The sequence below is a fragment of the Myzus persicae genome, unplaced genomic scaffold (genome assembly GCF_001856785.1).
Source record: "Myzus persicae strain clone G006 unplaced genomic scaffold, MPER_G0061.0, whole genome shotgun sequence".
Taxonomy (NCBI): Eukaryota; Metazoa; Arthropoda; class Insecta; order Hemiptera; family Aphididae; genus Myzus; species Myzus persicae.
Window position 1 is genome coordinate 200,644 of NW_019100469.1, and position 12,056 is coordinate 212,699.

A 12,056-nucleotide genomic window follows, 5' to 3' on the forward strand; every position below is an offset into this window, starting at 1 on the left:
ATTCAAATTATTAGCTTGAATGAATCTAGTGCAATGCTATAGTTTTTGAAAACACAACCGTAAACATTTAAATATTTACACTATACTCGTAAAGTTAATATTTCTATTAAGAACCAGGAAATTACACCCTAACCCTCTTAAAGACCCTAAGTAATATAATGTTCTTAAATAAGTAAACAGTAATAAAATACATATTTATTACACTCAAATAAATTGAAATCGAATGTGGTAGGGTAAATTAACGATCATTTTTACTTAACAGTTTTCGTTAAGTAGTTGTATCATATAGGTACACATTAGAGATGTAAGCGGGTTTCTGCGAATCAAATAAAAAAAAGTGCGTGTTGAGAGTACCCGTGGATGAAGTAAAACTTCTTTCAGAGTTATTCAACCTCAACTGAATATTAGGTTTTCATTGAAATAAAATAAAAAAAGTAAAATTTTCAATTAAAATTGATTTATTACCTGTTACCTATACAAAGGAAAATTTTAAATTACCAGACTTGTTGTTTGAACACCTACTGTGGTACAATTATAACCTTATCGACCTATGAGTTATAAATTCCCTTATACCTATTTATTCAATACAAACATATTTTATCCTATAAATGGTAATGCCAATCATAATATGTTTAACGTTATCGGTAAAAGAGAACATCATTATTATTCATATATTAAAGTGTTAAATCATAATGTTAAACCCAAACGTTGTTTTGATATATATAGTCGGCAAACGAAGACTGTACCAGTAGAGACGACGAAGAGGATAATATGACGGCAAATGACGAAGACGACGGTGCAGCTGCTGTTAAAGACGACGAAGAAGGGGAGACGGTGATCAAGGAATGTGACAAAGGTAAGGAACTGCGCTTTTACCGTTTAATAATTCCGTATAATTTATAAATTATAGTTCCAAAAAACTCCTTTCGATATTAATGCTTAGCAATTAAGTGGCGGGTGAAAGGTTTTTTAACCTCTTTAACCCCCCTGGAAAAGTCAGTGCTTCCAAGTGAATTATTATCTCCAGAAGTCAAAGTGTATACTTCAGAAAGTTTAAGACTCGGGCGGGTGTTCTCTGTCTCTTATATACTCTGTATAGGTGGATCATTTTATCCGAAGTTTACGGCTAATTAAAAGTCGACGTTTAAATGAGCAGCGATTAATAAAATGACTGAAGTACTTAGACGTTTCGAAGGACAAAGGGCAACACAGTTCCGGAGCGATTAACGTTTTTTATTTTGTTTTATCAAAACCACTCAAAAACTCTCTCCGGTCCCTCGACGAAATCTTCCTAGTGTTTCTCAAATGTATATGCTTAAAGTTTATGCGACGATAAAGTTGGCGTAGGAATTAGTAAAAACAAAATAAAAAATGATACACTCTTGTTTTTGGACGTAAAAATACCAAAAATGTCAAGTTTTAATCGGAAGTAAGTATGCACTGTGAAGTTTAACCTACCCCGTAAGAATCAAAACTACTTGCGTAAAAATAATAAAACGCTCGTACATATATATATGAGTACGTAGTTGATATTAATAGCAGCGTATAATATAAAACATTTCGTGTACGAGATTTAATAAAAACAATGCAATCATTCGTTTCCAGTAATAAAATAATCGTCGAGAGAATAAAATAATTTTATATTACATATCTCTTGTTCGGACTGAGGTGAACAACTACAAAAATATATATTATATTGCTCCGTTCGCGAGAGGAGTAAATACGGCGGTGGAGGATCCACCCCTAACCGTCGCATCGCCTTTGGCGTCGTATATTGCGCGACCGCGTTGTTGCAGTTGTTGTTGTTATTATTATGATTATTGTCATCGTCGTCGTGTATTATACACGATATTATTATATTATATATATGATATATACCGTCGGGAAAAAACCGGCCACGCCCAATTTTCCATTAGGCCCCAATGACAAAGATGACGTCATAAAAATAAACGCGCGACCGCACGGCGATTCGACTTCTCCAGCAGGATTATCGCGTCCGACACGATTTTATTGCCGATAATAAAAAAAAAAAAATGTATAAGAAAAAAAGAAACAAGTAAAAATACGCTTTTTTTTTCTTCTTTTACGGGCTCAAAGTCCGGGAATCGGCCGCCGTGATGCTAAACATTTTCGCAGTATCGTTTTCTTTTTATTATTTAATTTTCTCGTCGAGCGCATATACATAATAATATATAAATATATAGACGGCAGCGGTAGAGGGCTGGGAGATTTTTATACATCATACTCGTATACGTATATACCGTAGACTCCTACCCCCTCCCCTCGCCCCGCCGTACATACTTTTAATCAAAATCTCTCCGCGGTCCGGACTCGAACCTTCGCGCGCGCGCGCCACGTCCCCGGGGACACATTCGTTACACACGGCGCGCGATCAAAACCGTTTTCGGGTCCTGTTGTTGCGGTCATCACGCCACCGTCCCTATCCGCGCTAGCCGTTATCGGAGAAGGACCGTTTCGAGACGGTAGTCGCGTGTAAACGTTTCCCGCGGGTTAGGTGCGAGACCGTGTAAAATAGCGTCATTAACACCGCTGCCACGGCGCACCTCCGTCCGCTCGTAGTCGATTCTCGTGTTATACGGCGGGGGCCGGTCAATCTCGGCCGAAACAATCAAGGCGGAACACTAGTGTGTATATTTGCAATGCGTATATACGTACATACACCGTGCGAGGGTCTGTCGGCTTCCGCGCTCGCTTAACGATCATCCCCCGCGACCTTACTACGACGACCGCGTTCCATGGTCGTCCTATATATATGTGTATACATGGTATGCGAGGAACGGTAACCGGAGGTGAATCGGCAGATAAGACCCTTCTTCCGTCGTCATCGTCGCGACGACGAGTGCAGTATATACCCGCCACGTATACATTTAAAACCAATACATTATGTGCGAGTGCTGTGTGTACCGCGGGAAGTCAACGTTCCGACGATCGTTCTGTTGTATATAATATCATTATATTGCACTGTACGGGAGAAAAAAAATTAATTTTTAAGACCCCCGTCGCGGCGGGGCTTTTAGTCGAGAGTTTCCGGATCAAGAGTGCGCTGCCAAGAGTCAAGAGAGCGCATATTAATTCCGGTCGTCCGTCCCGCGTCGATTTCGTAAATCATTTTTATCGGTCCGAACGAGTCCGGCCGCTGCTGTTGCTGCGGCTGCCGTTGCACATAGCCGCGACAAAACACAACGGTCGTCGTCGCCGCGTCAGCCTTTGACAAACGCCCGACGGGTAGGCGTATCTCTTTTTTCTTCGCCCGCGTCGGGCCTTTATCGCCGCCGCCGATCCCTCCTCGTCGGGGCAATAATGTCGTTCCGGTTTTTGGCATGACCGGGCCAATAATTTTGAGCGCACCGAAGACGCGACGTACATTATTATTATAGTATATAGCTGCACGGAGCAGTAGACGAGACGATAAAAACGTTAAACAAATGGTCGTAATAGAATGGCGTGCCTATATTCCATTTGCAGTTAAGATTGAGTGATTATATATGTGCGCTGCAGCAGTATCGGCTCGGGATGTTCACATATATATATGTATATATCATATATGTACCCTGCGAGTACTATACGGGTAGTATATATATTATGGCAGTACATATAATAGTATATATATTATACAAATAACGTACATCTACATATGCGTAATATATCGCAACTGGTTATATTTGAATATTTCACGTCCAGTACGGTGACGGTATTGTATGTAGGACGGCGGGCCCGTTGGAGATTTACGAGCGATCCTTAATAGGAGGACATTCTGGCAAGTCTCTCCGTCTCTGTCTCTATCTGCGCTCTCCGTGTCCACTGTCCACCACGGGTTTCCTCCCGCTGCTCTAATAAGGTGCGGCAAAACGTTCGCAGAATTTTTTTTTGATTTTTTTTTACGGTTTTTGTGATCGTGCCAAATGCCCTTCTTCTGCGCACGCGTCCACTATTATTAGTCAGCTATATTGTACACGCGCGTCGTTTCACCACGGCGGTCGAGCGATAGTTCATAACTTACGCGCGAAAGTCGACTGTCTAAAGTCCATCCGTCACCTCTGTGTGACGAAAAGGCGTGGCTCATGTCGAGATGAAAAACCTGTTATGATTGTTATTTATTGCACCTACTGTTGAAAGAATCTCAAGAAAGTAACCACAGTCTTTCCTAACCTTTAATTGACCCGATAATAGGTATTTGTGTATCGACGGAACTGCAGTGGCAGCAGTCTTGTTATAATATGTCTGCACGTGATTGATATTGCATTCGACATCATGACGTCGCGCGCCGCCATATATACGCTTCGGTGGCGATCGTCTTCTTTGCGTCATCCTCGCCGGCAGTAATTCATTTAAATTTTAACAAGCAAATTGAGCTTGACTGGTTGTTACTCTGACAATGATGACTTTAGTAATTAAATAATTTTTTTAATGATCCCGCCGTGAGCGTCTATTAGGGGCAATAAATTCGGCCGTAAAAAAAATCCGTTGCAGTCGTTACGAAATAATTTATTTAAGTAGGTGGTATTAAAAAACATGTTATAAGAAACGAGCACTTGTTCAAATATTGAAGTATTTCAAAACAATTTTCTTCGCACGGCTTGTCCCGTTTCATTTATTGTTTTTAATTTATGATATAAATAGGTACTACTGAAATATCGACTGTTAATGTATGCATGCATATAGTTCTTTAATTCAGACAAAGAATTAACTATATGCTGATGTTAACCAATTTTCTCAAAAAATGCGACGTACTAAAATAAATACATTATTACCTAACTTAATTTACTATATTACGTCTGTTCTTAATAGTTCATACATTAGTTTGAGTCGGTCGTATGTGTGTGAATGATCTTGGTAGTTTTTCAAAAGTCTAATGATGATTGCACCACTAATAATTGTATGCGATAAATAATTATTAGTTTTAATAAAAGCAATCAGTGTTCACATGGGTTTAAAAAAAGTCAATGCGATTACCTCTCTATATGATTCCTAAGACTGAAAGTATATGTTCGTATTATTTATATAAGTTGTAATTGAGTGTACGATTCACATTATATGGTCCCCTCCCCACCTCTTGGTCGTTACACACCTTGCCACGCCATATTATATAACGCTGGTTCGTCCCACTGGAATAATACTCCCTCAAGGCGTTTTCGTTGACCGCATATACGACAACTCTTCTTCTTGTCCGTATTTTACGGCGATAAAAAAAAAAAAAAGATCCCGAAAGTTTTTAATCAAAAGTTGGCTAGCGCGAAATATAATGTATATATACATCTGTGGATACATCGGTGATGTTGTTGTCGTCGGGTGTGTGTATGGGTGTGGGTGCGAATCCAACAAGTTTATGCGCCGAATAATACTTTGTGCGTTTCTTATGTATAGTAAAAAAAGATAGAAAAAAAAAAGAGAAAGAAAAGGAAAATAAAGAGGAAAGCGAGAGAACCTTTTTCCGTTTGAAAGGAGAGAAAATAATAAGTGAAGAGTGTAGAGAAGAAATTGTGAGGGCAACAAAAAACTGAGATATATATATATATATATATGTATAAATAAGAAAAGAAAAGTAATCCGGCTGAGGCCAAAGTGCGCCGCCGGTCCGGCGCCTTCAGTAATTCCGGCGCTATACCACGCGCGGCGGCGGGCGTCGTCCCCGTGTACTTGTACACGTATATATATATATTATATACAATATACATGTACCACACGACCACACCGCACACAGACGCGTACTACAATATAATACACGCGCCGTTGTTGTACGATCGAGATGACGCGCGGGCGGCCGTTACGCCGAGGACGTTTTTAATTGACTTTTGTTCCAGAAAAATTACGAATTTCTCCCCTACCGCATCGTCCTGGTCGTCTTCGTCGTTGTCGCATCGATTATCGTTGTGTTGTATATATAATGTTATTATTATTTCGTTATTGTAATTATCGTTCGCACTCGTGTCGTCGCTGATCCGTCGTGCCAGTGGCGTAAAACTGTGAGGATGGAGCAAGGGGAAGCAATTCTCTTCCCTGACATTTTTGCGACGGGTAAAGGTATTACTTTTCCCCTCCCCTCTCTAAGAATGCCAACAGTAGACATTTTCAAAGGTTAGGAAAAAAAGAAAGTAGGCTCCACAGGTCACAGATACATAATATGTAGCTATAGGTACCTACTTAATATTATTTAACGATAAAGGGGTGCCTGCGATTTATTTCTATGCAATGAAGTACCTAAGTTGCAAAACTTGTGTAAAGTCAAACAATTATGTCGTGTTTGATGAATAAATTATCTACCCCTCCCCCTTAGTTTTTATTCTGCAGTTAAGCCACTGTGTACAGTGGTGACCATACGTTTTATACCTCTATAGATACCTATATTAATACATTACGGCAACACATATTGCTGACCAATATGGACGATGAAATATGACAACACTTAAATATCGTAAAATAACGTAAATACCATCATTACAGATAATTTAATATGATAATAATATTATTAATCGAGCTCGCGGTCACGTACGGGCGCGGAGGCGGCCGAGCCGATATTCTCATGCATACCGTACACATTTATAAAGTATTAAATTGCGCGCTTTGTACATGTGGTTTTTATTTTTCTATTTGGTAACCTTCCAAAGCGGAATGTTTCTCAGAAACGTAATACCGTGTACTTTGTGTTTTATGCGCGTATCGCGGTTAAACGTCCCGCGCGAGCCGTTCATGCCAATCTGTATGCGGCGGCGGCAGCGGTAATAGAGTATAAAATAATATATAATATTATATATATTATACGGCCGCGGTGAGTGTGCGAGGCCGTCGTCGTAAACGTCCGGCCCGGGTTATTTTCAATCTCCGTCCGCGAATCCTGAACGCGAAAATATAATAATAATAATAATAATAATAATAATAATAATAATAATAATTCCGCACAAATCGGACACAGATGTAATCTCGGGGGCCGCCGTGAGCGCACTACGAAAACCTACCTATTATTATTATTATTAATGATCCCTTCGACTCTTGCGTGTCTCCCCCATACCACTTCGCCGACGACGAGGGTCGAGACCTTAAGTATACAACGCGCTCCTGTAGCTATACATCCGAATCAGTGTCGAGATTACAGTATATAGTATATATATATATGTAGGTGCCGGCGGTACACCGCCTGACGGGTCCCAATTCCCAAATGTATATTGTACGCAAAGACTTCGGATTTTATGTCATGAGCACATTTTTAACAAAACACGAAGACATATATTCAGTTATGACGTCTTAGACACGACGGGTATTTCAAAAGTATCCACCCAATAATTCCTGTAATATGGTATGACTTATACGTATTGTGAAGCAGATCCCACTAACCACCTTACCTGATCAACTACAAACTGGTATCAATATTTTGCATACTATAGTGTAAAACACTTTTGTCATTATAACAATATCAACATGACACCTTTTCATGTCGGTAATAATCATATTATTCATTACTCATTTCGCGGTTGATATAATGACCTTCAGAATAGTACCAACCCTATTCAACATCGACTATATTATTCACAGCTCAGATTGATAAATAAGAGCGTACACGTGTTTCATACGCGCTTCTCTATACGACCCTTCTTTAGAATTCATTCTGTTTACATAGTATGCCTATAACGCGTGTACTCTTTTTATGGGTTCGGCAATTCAAGTAAACTGCAGGTACTTAAGTAACATATTATAGTCTCGGCGCGTCACGCGAATGATGATTTTTAATAGAACACAATATTAGAAAATATATAAATATTTAGTAATTCAGTATCATTGGACGATATTCCGTTTCATCGCGTTTATCGCTTAACGTGCCGAGAACGAAAAATAAAAACTCCTCTCCACAGTTGGCTCGAAAAACGAAGCTATTCCGCGATTGGCTTGTTGTCATCTATATACTAACTCATCTGTCTAGGTGACCAAGCGTTCTAAACATATATCGCAATAAACAAATGTGATTAGTGATCAGTCAACGGACGGAAATCGATTATTTTTTGGACACGGGTACTCGCCAGTTGATTTTCAATTGATTGCTATTATATTGCATCGGTGATCGGTGTTATTATAATATAGTTTATAAAAACGTCTATTCGTATATAATATTATTTCACACTGAAGGTATAATTTATGATTGATAATGCTTTATAAATATCCAACCAATATAATTGTGAATCAAGTATAGATAGACGTTTCGTGAAGCGATCGTTAGGTATACTGCAAGTTATTATAATGAAGAATTTATTAGTATATCAGTCATTCATCATTTATTTGTGTTAATTATTTAAATATCAATGAAATTTGTTTGGTTGTGCCCATGGAAAGTGATAAAAGAGCGCTTTTTATCTAAAGTGAATTTCTTATAAACTAAACTCATATACAACCAAACTTTAACTTATTTAATATTACAGTTAATATCTTGGAGAAGGGTGGGAGAGAACTCAATTTCACATACAATATAAATAATATAAATTAAGATCACAATCGGATGAATGGCTCGGTGGATGTGAAGTCGGCCTAGGAGTAACGTCACGGCAATATTGTTATATGGTCCGCGAACGCGAACATCGGTTAACGATTATTACACCGTCGCACGTAATGTATATATGTATATTTGTGTATAATTTATACTCTACGGCCGCGACGGTATTATATTGTAATGGTAAGGCCGGCCGTAAAGTAGTAAGAACTTCTCTGCATATGTATATATACGGTAAACCGTATTATATACACGTTTTCAATTATTGTAATCTCTTCGGGCGTGCACGACGTCGTCGTCGTCGTAGTCGTCGTCGCATATTATACCAAAGGAAACCCCTGTACTCCTCGACTCCTCCCTTCACCCCTCCTTTTAACCGCATCGTCACCACCGGTCGGGGAGGAAGTGTGTGCACAGTCTCTTCCAGCCGTCGGTCAGGAAATGTAGTTTTAATGTGCCGTTATCAAATTAACCCGAAAGTCGTCGTCGTCGACATCCACCTCGTGCGCGTGCCCGCCCCACCCCTTCAGCTCACTACCCGGTGGACCGTGCGGTGGACCAAAGTTTCGAATAAAGATCCCCGAGCGGTGGTGGTGGAGTGGGCAGAAGTATTGTGTGTGTGTGTGTGTGCAACTACAGCAAGAGTTTAGGTCGGTCAGAGAGAAGCGGGCGAAACCATTAACGTTGTCGTCGTCGTCGTCTCAGTCTCAGTCTCAGTCTCGGTCTCCCAAAACAAAGCGCGTGTCCCCTCTCGCTCACTCGGTCCATCTCACTACCGGTGAAGAGGGGGTATAAGGTCCGGCGGCGGCTATACAGTCTTGGCGGAATGGAATACAATCGCAATTTAAACTTGAATCCGTAAATCAAACGGGAAAAGGCGCGCGCGTACACCCACCCATACATACACACTCATACATACACACACACACACACACACACTCATACATACACACACACACACACACACACATACACACACAGCCAAACACATGCACACATACGCACGTATACGCGTATACATTATACATACATACACAAGCAGAACTTGTCGTCCACCGCCAAGACGTAAACTTCCGTTTGCGGTTAACCTTATACGCGTTCTGCCCCCGCCGCCGCCGCATTGCCCGTCTTACGAACGCGTAACGGATGCCCGGTGGCCTTTTCGGCTCTGTACGCACAACTTTATACCTCCGGGCCGCCGCACTGTGGTGTGGAGACGAATAAGAAGACGAAGGGTTGGTTGGTTGGTTGGTGGACGACCTTTTTGTGTACGTGGTCCTTTGCGTCGCGTTTACATTTCCTGCAAAGAGAGCTTTTCAAAAGACATTTTCCCTTACCACTGTGGCCGCCACCGCGCCAAAACCGAGATGATACTTGTGCGTTGGTGCATTGCACGCTCCCAGAAATCCACAACAGATTGCTTCACGTTCCTCGTATTCTCACTACACTACGTGATTTTCCAAATTTGCAAATATTTTGAAAATTTTTTACTTACGTTGTTTGCGTTCTAGACGAGTTATATAGGTGCAAATAGCTGTATCATATTAAACGCGTTAATAATAAAATAATAGTATCATCATCAGTTATAATCATAGGTAATCATTTCCTAAATCTACGTGTTCCGATAAGTTAGTTCAGCTACTCAATAAGCTGCAAGAATATTTAAATTTTATTCTGTAATTTGTATGCACATATTCTAATTTTAATTTTAATAATTATGTATAGTTTTTTCATTTTATAATAATTAATAGTAAATCATTTTTAATTGGTTTTTAGATTTTTTTAATACTTTTTGGGTGCGATAAAAAATTAATTTTAAATAACCACAGCGTTGAGAAAAACCATAGTAGACGTGGTTTTTTTTTACCGGTTACAAATAGCGATCTTCTTCGTGTCAAACAAATCTTTACACTTGTCGGGGTGGTTTTTTTTGTAAGACACGCCTCGAGTACTTAACAATGGATCTTCGTGACGAGGGACGAAGTGGAAAAACATTAAGCTCCACGGGGTAAATAATAATATTCCGGGTCTTTAAGCCTCGGTGAAAGTCATGGGCCATTTCTTCTTTTGGTCGTCCGGATTTTCTTCGGGGGTCGTTATTATTTTTCACTATCATCATCATCATCATCCTCTCTTCCGTCGACTCTATCGTGACCAAATATTTTACCCAGATTCTCGTGGTTCGTCGGCTTTTTACCTTTGTCTAGGGTGAGCACTGAGCAATTTATGAATAATTCATCGCCGAAAATATACGAGTCATTTACTTTTGCGCGCGACACTAGAATTGTTGTGAATAATAATAATAATGAAATATATGTATACACGAATAAGGAGACCAACAAATTTTTTAAAACGTTCGAGTATTTATTTACGTTTTAGCATTTCACGATGTGCGCAGCGGTGGGTCGAGTTTTATATTTAAAAGTCAAAATATAGCAATCGTTAATTAATTTCGCGGGCTCCTGTGGAACGTGTAGGGGGAGGAGGGTTGAGTTGATAAATTATCTCGAATATTTAATAAGAGAAAACTTAATAGAAATGGAAATACGGCGTGTTTTATTTACGGAAAGACTTAATTGAGCTTCCCAGAAAGTTGAGCCGGATTTTGGGCATGGGCGGTAAGGTCAAGGAAAGGGTTGTTTTGAAAAATACATTGGAAGGGTGCGGCAGCGGTGGTAGCGGCAGCAGCGACGGCCGTCTAATTAATTCCACTCCGGCAAATCTAATTTCAAAACAAAAGAAATATAATTATTATTCTTGCGAGAGGAGCGTAAAATAGGAGATGTCTACGTGGGAAAACACAGTTCGAAGGGATTTAATGTTATTTTTATAGGAATAAAAAAAATTATAATAATAACACAGCCAATCAGTAGTGTTGATTATACGAAAGTGTGACTAATTTGACTGATTGACTAAGTCGTTTTAAAACTTCAATGAAGCGCCGTTTTTTTAAGTACATTCATTATTGAAATTATTGCTGCGGGATTTAAAAAAATGTATTATAATACAAAATTGCATTTAGATGCTGCGGGATGGGGAACAGAACAAAAAATAAGAATCCCCTTTATCCGGGAAACCTCTTCAGGAATTCAGGGCTCACAAGAACAAGTCCTTTCAAGGGTCCAGTTTAATTAAATTAAACGATCCTCGGGCACATCTATCCCCCTCCTTCGTCCTGAAAGACGGTCAAGAGTTCTGAAGTACAACGGCTATTAAGTGTGTAATGCAGAGTGAGAGAGCGGACCGGGATTCCTGCATTAAGGTATTTCGGTTATTAGATACACGAAATTAAACTTGTAGGAGATCGTTCTGCTCGACGCCTAAGTTTCTTTGAATGTTTCTCCACCCTTAGGTGGAGTTTCCACCTAAAACACTGTTAGTTTGGTCAAGGAATGCAGATAGAAGGAAGTATTGAAAACCTGTTTCACCTTTATGAACGCGCAAGGAATCCCCTGGGACTTACATATAACTTATACAATATTATCCAGTAACTATTATAATCAATAAACTACATTATAAGATAAAGTTCTGCCAAGTGCACTAAAACGTTAATATATTATGT

At 39.6% G+C, this 12,056-nt stretch overlaps 1 protein-coding gene across 2 annotated transcripts in view; it reads left to right on the forward strand.

Moving 5' to 3' along the window:
• Positions 1-12,056, forward strand: part of LOC111039884 (zinc finger protein 1-like) — a 175,544-nt gene that overhangs the window by 95,421 nt on the left and 68,067 nt on the right. For both annotated transcript variants that reach the window (XM_022323570.1, XM_022323648.1), the window contains exon 3: positions 727-856. In XM_022323570.1, the coding sequence (XP_022179262.1) occupies positions 727-856 (130 nt within the window). The remainder of the gene's footprint in view (positions 1-726; positions 857-12,056) is intronic.